This window comes from Lycorma delicatula, chromosome 3 (genome assembly GCF_047948215.1).
Source record: "Lycorma delicatula isolate Av1 chromosome 3, ASM4794821v1, whole genome shotgun sequence".
In the NCBI taxonomy this organism is placed as follows: domain Eukaryota; kingdom Metazoa; phylum Arthropoda; class Insecta; order Hemiptera; family Fulgoridae; genus Lycorma; species Lycorma delicatula.
The window spans coordinates 141,452,380-141,469,360 of NC_134457.1; the positions used below are offsets into that span (position 1 = coordinate 141,452,380).

The 16,981-nt window shown below is 36.6% G+C and overlaps 1 protein-coding gene across 1 annotated transcript in view; it reads left to right on the top strand.

Moving 5' to 3' along the window:
- The first annotated feature begins 771 nt into the window (after positions 1-771).
- Positions 772-16,981, top strand: part of PolQ (DNA polymerase theta) — a 123,094-nt gene continuing 106,884 nt past the window's right edge. The window contains exons 1-3 of the mRNA XM_075360699.1: positions 772-875; positions 8,837-8,954; positions 11,223-11,334. Of these exons, the coding sequence (XP_075216814.1) occupies positions 8,874-8,954; positions 11,223-11,334 (193 nt within the window). The 5' untranslated portion in view covers positions 772-875; positions 8,837-8,873. The remainder of the gene's footprint in view (positions 876-8,836; positions 8,955-11,222; positions 11,335-16,981) is intronic.

The following is a 16,981-nucleotide window of genomic DNA, read 5'->3' on the forward strand; positions in this document are numbered from 1 at the left end:
TATTGCACTTATTACTTTGTAATAAGTGGCATTTTTCACACATGCTACAAAACATTCATCTCATCCTCTGCGGAATAAATTGTTTGAATACGGAGGTAAAAAAAAAAAAAAAAATATTACTTAGTAATAAGTTGAATTTTTGTCGATAAATACCTCGATAACTCCATCGTTTAATTCAATTTTATCTATCGAATTTATTTTTGTTTTATTTATTCTTTTTTTTTATGAAACTAGTATATTCTCTTGTAAACTATACTTTCATTTTTTTTAAAGAGGTGATGGGAATTAAAAAAATATTTTCATTTGCATAACAGCATTTACTATTAAAACAAACTGTAGTATATTTTCTTTTAAATTTTATTATTTCAAATATATTAGTTCGTTGACTTTGTCGCATCTTACCGACGAATTTCTAACGAACTCCGTGATTTAATCCCGTAATTTTTTCCCTAAATCAACTTCTTGTATTCTCGAAATTTGAAAATGATAGCTATCAGTCTATGACCCTTTGGAATAATTACCTAACTATAATTCGATCTATAACATTCGATAAACAGGCAGCGTTAACGAAAAAAATCAATTTGGATGATTTATCTTTTAATGACATATTCTATTAAAATTTCGACACAGATTGTAATTGAATTATGTAGATTACTACTATCGATATTTTAGGTGCTATTACTATTATTATGATGTAAAAATTATCGATATGAATCTGATCGTTGTAATAGATCGATCATTTTAGTGAACGTTAGAAAATTTAGATTGTTGTCCTAACCTAAGTTTAACTTCGCCGGCACATTTTGAAAATATCGAAGTATGAAGTATATTTTGATTTCTTCCAGTCACAAAGCTGTTTTAAATGGAGGAATTATGTAAGTTACTTAAATACTTCTATTAATATACTTCCCTGAAGTATATTAATACTTCTATATTAAGTGAAACGAAAATAATCTCACGTGTTGCCGCCAAAACAAATTTGCAAACTAAATATATCATAATGTTAAAAGTTATTTGTTACTAGAAATTAAAGGGAATATTAACACTTTTTTATTTTATAGAATATTTTGAGTGCGAGGGCATACGAATGTAAATTAATGTTTAGTTGAAAAAGTGTGAATATTTTATCAACATTTTTTAAACTGGTTGATTGGAGTTTACTAAGAATTGGGGATTATATTAGAATTTATTCTAATCTCGCTGTTTGTTGGAATATGTAATGTTGTCACAAAACCGTATACATCATAAATTTATGCACTGTGGGTATAGCTTGTAACAAAATGTTGATTGTTTTTAAAACGCTTGCTAGTTTTAGTTAATTTTAAATTCTTTATTTTTTGGTATGCGTGATGTAATGTTTTTGAAGATATTGAATAATTTTTAAATTACTATTTTCAGATCTCTCATTACCATCATTCTGTTTAAATAAATCTTTTAAAGACTAATTCTGAAAGTACTGAATATTATGTCTTGTTTGAATTAGGTTTTAAAGGATCATTGTTGTTTTTGAAAGTGTCTTATTTACAGTTCTTAAGTGTGTCATTTTTTTGTATTTATTGACAAAAAATACTCTACATCAATATAAATCAAGCCATAGTCATATAAATTGCCAACATTTTCAAGAAGTGAAGTTGCTGTGTTACATTCAAAACAACCTACAAAATACAAAGTTATTACAGAATATTAATAAAATACTTTGTGATGAACAGCATCTTAAAAGTGATACAAACTGCAAATTGCACTAAACTCTATATTGGTTAGCTGGATACATTTATACAGGGTATGAGGATCATATTCAAGCACTGCAAACAACAGAACCAAATTTTTATGAATCGCTTAATAGAAACAGGATACATACAGTGACATCAAAAACATGAACATTCTACATGTGGCTTATAAAAATGAAGAATTTGTACAATATGAAATTTGATAAAAATAACAGATTAACAAACCCTGTGAACTTTGAATTCTTAAGGGGATTCCTAACATTTATAAGACAAAGACAATTAACAGTGTTACTGAATACTACTCTAGGGATGATGATAATTAACTCTGAAAGGACATTGTAATGAAAAATTAAAATTGTAAGGAAAACTGGAAATCAAGTTGGAAGGGAGGTTTACATTAGTAAATTTTATATTACTTATTTATAAATGGGTCATTTTATATTAAATAATTTTGAAGTGCTTTTGTGTTTTGTCATGCTGTTTCATAAATCATTTTGAGATTTTTTATGTATTCTTGTGTATTTTCTTTATAAAGTCTAACTTTATAAGTGTAAAGGTGTAAAGTGTAACTTTCATCCTTTATTCATTACATACATGATTTTCATCTTGTTGATTTTTTTGTGTACGTGTGATTTGTTTCTTACAGTGAGTTGGTATGCAGAAGTGTTTTTAGTGCTCTGTCTTTGTCTGTATAGAATTTATTAAGGTAAAGCAGTCAAATTTAGCAAACCATCTACTTGGTTCCACAAATTTGATTGCTTATCTATAATACATCTCTCCATCAGCCAGACTTCCTTTATTTGTTTGCCTTTTTCAGTACGTACATTTATTATATGGAGGTGGTTTGAAAAGTCTGGGCAGAGTATGACAGTTGTCACTGTTGGTGCTTATCAAGGGGATTTGAGTAGAATCTTTTGGAAGAACATCCACCAAGTTTCAAACTGATCAGTTAATTTCTCTGTGTTTGGTGTCCATTTGAGAAAGTCAAGTGATGTCAGAAAAAATGCATGTAAGAGAGTTTTGTGTAATGGTTAAACATTACTTTATGAAGAGTGAATCTCCTCAGGTTTCAAAAATTTGTGAAGTGGTCATATGAGCACAAGTATCCTGAATGTTCTGGACGCCCTGATGAGGTCACTACTCCAGAAATAATCCACAAAATTCATGATATGGTGGATGATAGAAGAGTGAAGGTGCGTAAAATTGCTAGTACTGTGGGCATCTCGACTGAATATTGATCTTGATATTTTGTATTAACAATTGAATATGAAAAAGCTGTTTGCAAGATGGATGCTGCAATTGGTCACAGTTGCCCAAAAACAAAATTATGTTAGGTATTCCATGAGCAGTTTGCAGCTGTTACAGTGAAATCCACGGGATTTTAAGTGTTGTTTCATCACTGTAGATGAAACGTGGAAACACCGTTACATGCCTGAAACCAAGGAATAATCTAAATAATGGGTTGCTAGCAGGGAGTATTGAACTAAAGAAGGCGAAGGCTGTTACTTTGGTTGGAAGATTATGGTGACTGTCTTTTGGGATTTGCAAGGGAGTAATCTTCATCAAATATTTAGAAAAAGATTCAGTGATTACAGACAAATACTATGCATCATTACTGGGTGTTTGAAAATGGAGTTGCAAGAAAAACACCCATGATTGTTATGTAATAAAGTCCTTTTCCATCACGATAATGCATCTGTTCACTCCTCTGCAGTTGTGGTCACAAAATTGGTAGAGTTAGAGTTTAAACTCATTTTGTAAGCCCCCTGTTCTCCAGATTTAGTTTTTTTGGATTACTATTTGTTCCCCAGCATGAAAAAATGGCTTGCAGAAAGACAATTTTATTCAAACTAGGAAGTGATTGCAGGGAAAAATGTCTGTTTTGGCATTGTCCTTCCTAGAACTGAACAATCTTATTTTTTGGAAGGGATGAACAAACTGGAGCAGTGTTGGATGAAATGCATAAGCTTAAAAGGAGAAGTACATTGAGAAATAAAAAAGTTTATCTTGAAAAATTTAATGGTTTTTATTTTTACACAGACTTTTCAAACCACCCTTGAATGTTACAGTTTTCTGCCTTCATAAGCCTAACTTGTCTTGGTATTGTACTTTCTGCACCTATTCATTATTTCTGACTTAATTCTTGAATTAAGTCTCATTATCTAGAATTTTTACTTTTAGCCTTCCATTCTTTAGTTTCATTTCCATTAAGTAGGGATCTAAAGTCTCCTCCTTTTTCTAGACTATTTTTACTTATCTATTTTTTCTGCTTTATTAATTTGTTTTCTACTGGTTCTATAAACATTTGTAACTTTTAGCTCAGCACATGTGGTGTGCTCAGACTTAATCCTCACATCATTCTCTTTTAGTTTATCTGCTTACCATTTATGTTTTTTTTTAAACTGCTATCTGCATCTCTTCATCACAAAAATTTTGGTTAAACTCAATGTCTGCCTTTGAATATGTTCTATTGTTGATAATTTGATGTAGAAATTTCAACTTAACCATTGTACAATTACATTACCTTATAATTAGGATACATGTAACTTAACTCCCTCCTGTTCTTTTCCTGTGTATTTGTTTTATCATTAAAAAAAAAATGTGATTACTATCTTACTTACGCTTGTACAGAATTATGAAAGCCTAATTTTTGTTTTGTTTATTTGATCAAGTCCTTAATCCCTGACTTTCGCCTTTTCCTCATTTCCATAATATCACATCCATTACATTCTCATCTCCTTTTACATATTTGATTAAATCATCCATTAATTCATAGACCATTTCTATTCTTTCTTCTTTGCTGGAAATTGTTAAAAAATGTAAAAGGTGGCTTTTACAACTTAGTGATTTAATATAAAATTTTGGTACTGTAGATTTAGACTTTAAATATATCCTGAGCAAAATAATTCTTTCACTGTTGTGCTGGTAGTAACAACAGGATATTGTCCTTTTTTCTTATTTGTTTTGATTATTCTTATCTTTATTATTCCTTTATACCTAATCTTCTGAATAAATGTCCTTTTTTTGTGTTTAGCCTCTGGGAATCACCGTCAGGTATTACTTCAGAGGATGAATGAGGATGATATGTATGAGTGGTCTCAGGTTGACCATTTCTGAGCTGTGTGGTTAATTGAAACCCAACCTCCAAAGAACCCCCAGTATCCACGATCTAGTATTCAAATCCACATAAAAGTAACTGCCTGTACTAGGATTTGAACGTTGGAACTCTTGACTTCAAAATCAGCTGATTTTCGAAGACTCATTCACCACCAACCCTGTGGATTCTGAATAAAAGTCCTCACACCTTAACTCACTAATTTCCAATGTTTAGATTTTACCTCACTAATTTGCCATTTAGCCTTCCTATTGTTCCTGTCTAATGACTTGGTTATGGGGTTAGTTTATTCCCAAAATATTTCACCAAAGAGGACATCAAATTTTTTAAAATGAATATGAAGAACCTATCTCTTCAGGAAGATACAGCCATAGTTATCTATTACTTACAGCTCTGTGTTGCTCAAAGTTTACTAAGCTTTGAACCTTTGTTGTTCAGGAGCTGCTGCCCCCTTTCAGGAATCATTCTTTCATCTCCCCTTCCCTTAAATATCCAGCTACTTTATAAACTACATTGTGGTTGTTTGTTTCTCAAGGGGTTATAAGCTCTTTCACCATATACAAGGTCTTATGATTTCTTAGAGGGAAAGCTTGTTTTCCTCATGCCTTGCAATGTTGTGCTGCTTTTATATATATTTATAAACAACCACTACACAGTAAATAGGTAAGTTAAACTTATATTAATCCTAATAATCGATTTTCACAGCATCCCACATCTTCAGTTGTTATTTAGTTATATAATTACATTGAAATATATTTATTTTATTATTTGTCAAATTTCTTGAAGTTTTTTTCTTCTTTTAATTATGAACGAATACAGATTCCACTGTACAGTACTGGAATTGGTCAATATGCTAATGAATTATCTGAATTTTCCAAAAAAAATTATAAAATTTTAACATATACATTATGTTCTATATAATATATATATATATATATATATATATATATATATATTACATCCAAATAATAATTAGTAATCTAATCAAAGAAATAGATGAATGGATGAAACACAATGTATATTTTAAACTGCCTAATTGAAATACAAAAATAATTCTCACCAATAAAAATAAATTTAATATAATGAGCATACAACAAAATAAATTAATATACTACTTAACATTAAAAAATCGACATATGAGGTATGTGAGAAAAGTAATGAGATTGGTAACACTGCGAGTGATCTAGCAGCACTGTGTCTACTGGTCTGTGCTAGACTGGTTTGTTCATCCCTTCTATATGCTCAGTACAAGTTTCAACTCCGTTCAGCCAACACATTTTTGACAGCGCCATCAGTGAAGTTGTATTTTTGTTGTGTGTTACGAAAATGGAGCATCGGAATTTAAAGCAACGTTGTGCAATCAAATTTTGTGTTAAACTTGGGGAATCCGCAAGTGTGACCTTTGAAAAGTTGGAATAGGCCTATGGGGTACATTGCTTATTCACAAGTTGTCCGCTGGCACAAATCATTTTTGGAAGGTCGAGAACACGTTGAAGATCAATCTCGCTCAGACCTTCATCTTCAAAATCTGATGAAAACATTGAGCGTGTGAGGGTTCTTGTGAGATCAGACTGTTGTTTAACAATAAGGATGATGAGTGAACAGTTAAATGTGAACACTTTCACCATACATCAAATTTCACCATACAAAATAACAAAGCACTTATTAAAAACAATCACAATTACCATAACTTGAGAATTTTAAATTTTATCAAAAAGAATTTATTATTGATATTTATTGATTTATTTGTTGATATTGATATCCTCTTCAAAGTAATCCCTCAGAGATCCAGCACATTTCTTCCAATGCTTAAAACATTTGCAGAAAGTATTTTTCATATGGTCATTTTGAATTTTTTCTTTATTTCATCTGTTGTCCTTTTAATATTCTTTTAATCATTGGTAAGAAGGAAATGTGACAGGGTCTGCCACATAAGACAAACCTAATTTATTTATGTAATTTCTGTAATTTTCAAGAAATTAGTTTTAAAGGATTATTTGTTTTTCCTATATAACTCCATTACAATCATTACATTTTATTTTATAAATTCCACACAGATTATTTATTTATTATTATTAATAGTTTTGAATTTTAAATATTTTATGTGGTTATTGGGTTTGTATGCTACGATTTGCTGATGATATAGTAATTCTAGCCGAGAGTAAAAATGATTTAGAAGAAACAATGAACGGCATAGATGAAGTCCTACGCAAAAACTATCGCATGAAAATAAACAAGAACAAAACAAAAGTAATGAAATGTAGTAGAAATAACAAAGATGGACCACTGAATGTGAAAATAGGAGGAGAAAAGATTATGGAGGTAGAAGAATTTTGTTATTTGGGAAGTAAAATTACTAAAGATGGACGAAGCAGGAGCGATATAAAATGCCGAATAGCACAAGCTAAACGAGCCTTCAGTAAGAAATATAAGTTGTTTACATCAAAAATGAATTTAAATGTCAGGAAAAGATTTTTGAAAGTGTATGTTTGGAGTGTCGCTTTATATGGAAGTGAAACTTGGACAATCGGAGTATCTGAGAAGAAAAGATTAGAAGCTTTTGAAATGTGGTGCTATAGGAGAATGTTAAAAATCAGATGGGTGGATAAAGTGACAAATGAAGAGGTATTGCGGCAAATAGATGAAGAAAGTAGCATTTGGAAAAATATAGTTAAAAGAAGAGACAGACTTATAGGCCACATACTAAGGCATCCTGGAATAGTCGCTTTAATATTGGAAGGACAGGTAGAAGGGAAAAATTGTGTAGGCAGGCCACGTTTGGAGTATGTAAAACAAATTGTTGGGGATGTAGGATGTAGAGGGTATACTGAAATGAAACGACTAGCACTAGATAGGGAATCTTGGAGAGCTGCATCAAACCAGTCAAATGACTGAAGACAAAAAAAAAAAAATATATATAAATTAGTACAAAATTACTACATTGATAATTATGAGGCATTGGTTTATATAAAATGAAAGAGGTGGAAGGGAATGCTGGGGTATTCCATTTTAATTCAAAAAATGATCAGTGCATCACTATTTTTGATTTTGATGGTATTTGGTATATGATAACTACCCACCTTATGGCCAAAAAATATTTTTTTTATATTTAAAAAAAATGTTTTTCTAGAATAATAGACTATTTTCTAACTCGCCAATCAGTAAAAAGAGTCATTTTTGTCACTTTTTCCACGAGCTCATTCTTATTTTATCGCACAGAGGATCAAAAAGGTCTTTTTGGAAAGAGTAAAGATGGAACTTCATTTCAGTGTACTCAAAATTCATTTTGTTACATAACCAAATCTTACAATGTTTACTGAAGTTATGTTTACAAATTGTTGTTTTTTAAAATTTTGGGCCAAAAATAAATAGCGAAGGGCTTAGGGTAACAGGTCTGTTTTTTACCTTTTAATTCTTACATACTGGTAGTACTTATAAAAAAAATTGGACTGTTGCCAAGTGTCCTTCAATAAAAAAATGGCTGCCAAATCTTTGAAATTATTAATGAAATAAAATTTTATATACTTTTAAAAATGTGTATATGTAATTTAATAGGTGTACAAGGAAGTCTTGTGGTGTCCACATTCAATTTTTTCGAGTGATTTTCAAAAGTTTCTTCTGTTACTTGTATCCTATATCCATTGATTAATATGTGTCTAGTCTCAGTCTTGTCATTCAATCATTGCAGTTTAATTTGTAGTCAACAGAATGCAAGATAAAGATCAATATTTTTGTACATTTGTAAATAGGCAAGACCATACTGCAAACTAACAGAACGCATATTGACAAACTTCGCAGTTCTAAAGTATATAAATTAAACTTCAATGATTGCACTAAATACTATATCAGACACATAAATACTCTCAGTGTAACATTACTACTCTGTTATACTTAGTGTAAATAGGTATAAGTGGTTTTTACAGGTTTTTTTTATTTTTATTTTGTGGGTTTGGTTTAAGAATACAATAATATTGATTGATTTAATGTGTTTCAGAAAAATGTAATATGTATCCCTTAAGTAGGTGGTTGATATGTCTGAAGGAAATTCTTCCCTAACTAGTCAAGAAAGATTAAAACTGTCGTCATGGGGTCTACCAAATTCAATATTAAAAGTAGGTAACTGATATACTCATATGTATTGCATTGCTACAATATACACTATAGTTGCATTCAAATAGCTTGATAGTAAATACTAAGCGCATAGGGAATTTTTCATTTAAATGTTTATAAAGGGGAAATAAAATTTCCCTTTTGGTTATTTTTTCATTTTTTCTATTGCTTATGAATATTGTCATCCATTGTTACTTATGCAGTTTTAAAATGTCACAATTTAAAAGCAAGTTAAGCAGAAGTAAAATCAGTAAGGACCAAACTAGAGAGGTAATATTTAATGTATTTAGTTATTTTAAGGATAATGAGCAAGTATTTTCTCTGAATAATGTCATTGAAAAAACAGCATCTGCATCTGGGTTAGTATAAGCACTGTTTGAAGGATTTATCGTGAATTTAAAACATTATACCAGCCGTCATTTTCCACACCAAATATCAATAGAACAAGGAGAAAAACCAAATCGGCAGTAGGTAAATTTGCTGCAAATGCTGTTAGGCAAGTTATTAATAACTTTCACATAACTGAAAAGAGAAAACCAACTGTAGATTCTGTTAACAATAAGGTTGTTAATGTAAGTTTTGTTAGAAGTAAACTGTCATTTTGCCGTCTCATACAGAATTTGGATTTCAAAAGAAGGAAAATCTGTAATAATAGATGCATTCTTTTTAAAAAACCTGATATAAGACTGAAAAGAATTGTTTAAAAAGTGTGGTGATAATGGTATCAGAAAGACAGAATATTGTGTAAGACAAGACTTATGTCCATAGCAATTATACAACCATCCATGAGTATTACAAATATAGGTTCTGGCTATTACTAAATAATATTTGCAATTTTGAAGATAATGTGCTTATTTTAATTAGTAAAAATCTTTTACTCACTATTATCCTGCTGTTTTTGGGGATTAAATAATGGTTTTCCACTCTTGTATAATTAAAATGAATCATATACAACTTGCACCAAAGAGAAAGGACTTCTATCATTAATTTTTTGAAAAATAAAGGGTGGAACCCATCAAAGTTTATTGAGAAGTGAAGTTGATTTTTGATGCATGTCTATCTCTACATCAAGTACGTGGTTTTACAAGTATATATAGTGTAACATTAGTTATGTAACAGACTCCTTGATCAGGTAGGTCAGAGACATTGAATAGGCACTAGTGGCTATTGCAGCAATTTAATCTATGATGAACGAAGTTTGGTGTGGAATTAAATTGCCCCTATGCAGTGATCAACACTGTATTGTTTATGATGTTCTGCAGTTGAATAAAACCTGCAAGTTGGGTGTAATGCTTGACTGCAGAATCTCAAAGAACATTATTTGAACTTGCAAGAAATGTTTTCATTGCTGTGAGGTAGATGGCAATGGCTTTGTTGGAAGACCTATCTGTGGAAACCAAATCTCACTTCAACTACCATCAGTCAAAAATCATGAAAGGAAGCAAGGAATGATTGTCATAGCTCCTTGCCAGAATCAAAACAATTCCTCTTAACCATTGACAGGAAAGGGTCTTTTTGGATGACTAAAGGATAATTTTAAAGCGCTGTATAGATAGCGAGTTATTCTCACCATATGCAGATTTCCTCATGAACTACCTGTCCTGCAATCAAGTCTAAATGTTGTGGAACCTTATGTACAGGTTTTTTGTTTCAAAATACAAAGCTTGACTTCTTGGCTTCATTTGTCTGTTGTGACTGTTATCACATTTCAAGACTTTTTTTAAAGTGTCTTCTGTCACAAATAAAATTCTGTTACTCATTTGTCTAACCCCTACTTTTCCCCCTGTGATTCTTATATTTTTAAACTGACCAAAGAGATAACAGGAGGCAAATTTTCAGATATGATAAAGGAGTAAAGCAGATTGTGCATAAATGTTTATGCTTTCAACCAGAAAACATTTTTTAGAAATTTTCATCTACTTTTGAGAGATTGAATGGCAAACCATGGAAAAATACAGGTGTGTACGTTTTCTATTGGTGAAATATGAGATGAGTATTTTAATTTTTCATTTGACTCTCCTTTATAATAAAAAAATTTCCATTTTTTATATTACTGTTATTTATTTTATATTTGTCACACTTATTGTTGGTGACATTGAACTGATTTATGCATCCAGGCATTAATAACAAATGTTGTGACCTCCCAAAAAAAAATTACGAGTAATATGTTGCAATTTCTATAACATAATACTAAGTGGCCAAATGACCTAGTGATTTAATGAATAGTACAATATCTTTATTCATTATGTTGTGTTTTATTAATTTTACAGAAATATGCAGAGAAAGGTGTGGAGACAATGTTTCAATGGCAGTTAGAATGCCTTTGTTCTCCTGGTGTTCTCACTGGTGGAAATCTAATATATTCTGCTCCAACGTCTGCTGGTTGGTTTACTTAAATTTATATCTTTAGTTTATCATTTTTAGTGTTAAGTTTGTATTACAATACAAGGAGTGTTTGATAAGTCCATACAAATATAAAATAGAGTCAATTTTTGAGAAAGTTATTTTTTTATTTCTCAACATATCTCCTTTAACTCTATATATTTAGTCCAATGTTCAAGTTTGTTGATCCCATCTTTATAGTTCGATTTATCCAAGTCTTTAAAATATACAGATATTTTAGCAATAACGTAATAGTTTTAAACAAGCTTCATATTTACTTCTTCTTATTTTCATATTTGGAAACACATAGTGGTCCAAAGGTACTAAGTAATAATATCAGTAACATAATAAAAATAGTCTGAAGATGTCAAGTTCGGGGATATGAAAGTATATTAGAACAATTTTGTGTTGCAATTGTTGAAGAATGAGTTGGTGCATTGTCTGTTGTGAGCAAACATGGCACCATAGGCGTAGCCAGGATTTTCTACAGGGGAGCAAAAATAAGATGTTTTTTTGTTAAAAAATGGTTTTATTTGAACATTTGAAAACTCTAAAAGTAATTAGTTTCAATGTTATTCAAATCTATCTAAACCTTATTTCAGCACTAGCCTATGAGAGTCTGGCTAAATCTTGACAAAATGTCTCTCAAATTTATTTTTAGCTTCCAGAATTCTCTTTTTATGCACACTCATCACACAAAGACCAGGTTTTGGACTGTAACCAGGTTTTTACTCTGTAAGATGCTGAAGAATCTTTTGATAATGCATGTTGTACAGGGCTGTGCAAATGAAATAAGTAGCACTCGTTTTATGGATAAGTAGAACAGTTGGGTTTCTTTAACTAGTGCAGCTTGGAGCCTTAATCTGAAAGGTAGCCAGCCATATCTCTCTTGGTTAGCTTCCTACAGCAGCGTGGTAGGAGTCTTTTCCCGTAGATAAACTACTGATGTTAGTTGAACAAAGCAACCACATCAAGGAACTCCCACAAGGTCCGACAATGCGGCTCTCGCCACATTGACTTGCTACCTGTGAATGGGCAATTTTCCCCTTGACCTCCAAGTTCCAGGGTGGCCTGAGTCCTGGCACCCCCAAGAGCTGGACAATTGAACATCATGTGTTCATTTAATTGAGCCTCTGCGCAGATGCACAGCTCATAGCTGCCAGGTGGAACCGAAAGAAGTATTGGTTTAAATTTACATGGTTAGAGAGCACTCGGGCTCCTGTTGCCCTTAAAAACAAACGAGAAGGATACCATCCCCCTAGATCCTGTATAAATCTATACAAGGACCTTCCCTTAGTCATGGCATGCCACTCTTGCTGCCATGAGAGTGAGGCTGTAAATTCTCCTTCGCAGGGGGCAGGTGGGCAACTGCACAAAATTTAGAAACGGTGCATTGAGATCACCGTTCTGCTCTGGTACAGGCTCAAAATCGCATCCCAAATACCTCGGCCTCCCTGCCTCTTCACAATTTCCACATGGCCGTCTGAACTTTCACCACTAAATCAATTGGGAGAGCCTTTCCCAGTACAGTAGTAAACTCGTAGGAGGTTGTTTTAAAAACACCAGTACATCCAATTAAGGCTCTGTGCTGGGCACTCCTTGAATTTTGAATAAGTACTTGATTTCTTTCCAATCTATGTGCCCAAATGGACCTGTGTAAGAGGTCATACTTTCGAAGACACCTTGGAACACCATTTACAAATGACGGCTCGACAGTCCGTAATCCTTTTGAGCAATCTTCCTAAGCTTGCGCATCACACAGACGGCATTCGCCGCTACTTGCCTAATGTGGTTTCTAAACAGCAACTTATCAAACAAACCATCTAGGTACTTATGAACTTGAACTTGACTGATTACACAGCCTTTATACTTAATACAGGGGTTATGACCATATGATAATTTGTCTGCACCCTTGAGAAGCATAAACTTCGTCTTGGGCATAATAAATCTTTAAAATTTTGAATGTCCATCTAACCCTCTGAGGTTGACAAAGCCGCCTGCGCTCTGTCTTCTAGTTGCAGTTGTGAATTACCACGAACTAACAGGAGACAGTCATCGGCGAAGGCCTGGACTGTGACCCCCTTCTGGGAATGTCAGTCCCAAAAATCTATTGAATACCAGGTTCCACTGCAAGGGACTGAGAACAGAGCCCTGCAGGCTTCCCCTGATGACGGATTTTTCCACAACTAGGTGAGCATCCTTAAACCAAGCTGTGCGATCTGACAAGTAGTCACGTACTATGGCCTGCAGGGCTACGGGAACATTGTGGCGTTTGAATTCATGGAGGACAGAACTCCAACACAAGGAAGGAAATGCTGCCTCTTTGTCAATAAAAATTGCCAAAACATATTTACGGTCGGTGTTTTCCACCTTGGCAAGAGCATTTAAGATGCAGTCCTCAGTGCCAACCCCTTTCATGAAGCCATACTGACCTCGAATTAGAAACGAGTTCATATCGATGCTTTCTCAGAGCCGTTCTACAACCAGACTTTCAAGCAACTTGTCTATTAGTGGCAAGAGGCTGATGGGTCGATAACTGCTGACCTCACTCGGATCCTTTCCTGATTTTAAGAGCACCCTCACCAAAGCCACCTTCCAACAAGTTGGAAAGCAACCCCAGTTTAGGCACCCCGAGAGCCAAGCGGCTCTCTTATGACAGGCAGCAGATGATAGAAAATATTCGGGTTAAGTTGGTCAATCCCCGGTCCCTTTTTCAGTGCAATACGAGAAACCACTCGGTCTATATCTACGGGTTCCATAGCCCGTACGGCAGGGAATGGTGTCTCACCCGCCCTAACGCCGACTTCTGCTTCACCCTCGGGAGCACCTGAAAACAGAGTATCCAGGATCGCCTGGTGAGTTGCCAGAGATGTTAAAGTACGGTCACGACCACCAAACCCGCCTCGAATACTGGACAGTACGTGCAATGGCTTTGGCCGGTAACATGACTTCGCGGGCTGCCAGGGATTGCGCTGCAACTCACGCATGAAGTCTTGCCAAAACTTGTGTTTAGCTTCCTTGATGGCATGAACGTACTCATTACGGGCGCGCCGGTAGATCCGCAGATCCTCAGCGCGCACGTCTTCAACGATAATTCCCGTTAGGGGACGACGCTGGTATCTTATCCTAGCGGACCTAGCTCTTGCGCGCAGCACGCTAAGGCCAGAGAACCACAAACTTTTTCCGGGCTTCCGCCTGCGTTTAACAGATGGCTCCCCGGAAACAGCGGTCATGACAGCTCCAGGCACTTTCCGATCAGTGGACTGGCCACTACCTAAGGGTCCGTCCATTGGCTGAGGCCGCCGTAGGACCCTATTGCAGCCGGTCTTGATGGCCGGGTCGAATTGTTCAGCCATCAATTCCACCTCCTTCCTGTGCTCCGTGCGCCATTCCAACCCCTGTAAGGCAGCCGCACACTAGCGCCGCAGCCTGTGCTGTTCCAGGCCCCTTAGGCAACCCGAATCTGGAGCTCTTGGACCGCCACCGTAAGCGATCTCATAGGTTATAAGCCTACGATCATTCACACTGGCCTCGGGCCAGACAGTCCAACTACTTGTACACCTAAGCAGATCGCCCGTCACCAAGGTGACGTCGAAGTAACTTTTACCCAGAGAAAGTCGGCGGTTCTGCCTCGTTAAGCAAGTAGAGGTTCCTGGTTTCAACGAACTGTGTGAGACCACCGCCTCTGGAGTCAGTGAATGGTGAACCCCAGGCGGAAGACTTGGCGTTAGCGTCCAGACCAACCAGCACTCTGTTGCCCGGGAGACCGTCCAGAATCCGCCCCAACTTCGCCAACAAGTCATCAATACCCCATCCAAGCTGGAAGTATCCCGACAACAGTACAACATCGAGCGTACCCCTCGCGACTCGCAAGACGGTGAATTGCTCATCAGAAAATTGAGGCATTCAGAAGACACCCAACGAGACCGAGCCGACCACGATCGCAGATAGTGACCGTTCCCCACGAGAATGAATAACATCAACCCTGTGGAAGTCGACCACCCTATCCCCGACCGTGTACGGTTCCTGGACCAAGAGGACCTCGAGGTCGTACTCCTCAAGAATCCTCATGGCTTCTTTGGTGGCTGCCCGGGAACGGGCTGCAGGTTTAACTGTCTCAGGCGCAAGCGTTCGACATGGTGACGACCGTCCTCGAAAGCTTCCCCCAATTCAGGCGTCGCCATACGCCGTATTGTTTACGATCATCGCCCGGGCTAAGTGATGTGATCTGCATTGTTTGCCCCCGACCCGGTGTCCGGCATCAAAGCCTTTCACCAAGGCACAGGGAGCGCACTTTGCAGGTGCGGTCTTATTAGGGCAGTTAACTGCCCTGTGCTCAGCAAGGGCGCAATGACCACACATCTCCAACTGTGCTCTACAGCGGAGAGAGGTGTGCCCAAAGCCTTGACATTTGAAGCACCGGGGTACTTCTGTATGATCGACAATCCTGCAAGAGGTCCACCCAAGGAACAGCCGGCCACCGGCCACCAAGACCTGCCGGATCTTTGGCAAGGTCTCAACTATACAGTGGTTCTTCCTAGTCTCTTTCCGTCCCAACTGCCGGACCACCCTGGTCCCAGCCAGGGTCTTCAGCCCGTTCTTCCCAAGAACGTCGGCCTCCAGCAGCCGCTTCATCTGCTGCTCATGAATTACCTCTAAGATGACTCCATGGTCCCTTGTTTTTGTTACCCTGGAAATCTGGAACCTTTCCTTCCGCGGATCCAGGACCTTCTTCAGGGTCAGCTCCGTCATCGTCGACGAAGTCCCCGGACCAGGCGTCACAGGGATCACCTTAACAGTGGCCCGCTTAATTTTGATAGCCGGCGCCTGGACTGGCGGCGGGGGACTAACCCGCTTAGGCCCCGGCGCGGCTGTTACTGCAGCGAAGGAGACAGTTTTTTTTTTACCTTCTCCACCACCCGTTTCAGAGGAGTGTGGATCTTGCCAAGGACTCTCCCCGTTTCCGGTTTGAAGTCCTTAACTTCTTCCACCACCTGATCCACCTTGCCGACAGTCGAGAAACGATCGAATCAAGGGCTCGGTTTGCACCTGGAGGTTTTCGTTTTCCAACGCCAGTTCAGCAACCGTCAAGGAACATTCTGAACTCGACGAGCTGTCCAAACTCGACCGAAATTCTTGACTCCTTTTTTGAGGATATATTGGCTCATGCGGATTTCATACCTTCGATCCGCCCTATCCCTTCGGATTCCGGGCTAGACTCCTTCAAGTAAGGCTTCAACCCAGAGTCCTCCGGGACAGATCCGACCACCACACCGTTGTACTCCACCATCCTTGACTTTGCAAGCAGCTGCCTCTCAGCCTTGGCTTGCCCTCCACTGCCTTGTTTTCCCTGCACGGTTCTAACCAAAGTCTTTCTTGCAGAGGTTTTGGTCGGAGTTTTTGTGCAATCCGCCGGTGCACAAGAGGGTAGGGGCTCCCCTCTTGTGGAGACCTTCATGACCTCCTAACAGAGGACTGTGGCCTTGGCGGAGATCTGCCTAGTGACCTTTTCGGCAGGAAGGGGTCACCGGTAACCAACTCCTTGAGGCAATCTCCCTCAGATTGCTCCATCGCAGCTTATTAAAACAATACAACTGTACTGCCAGGCACTTCAGCTGCAGTTTGAATGAACCTAACACCTACCATA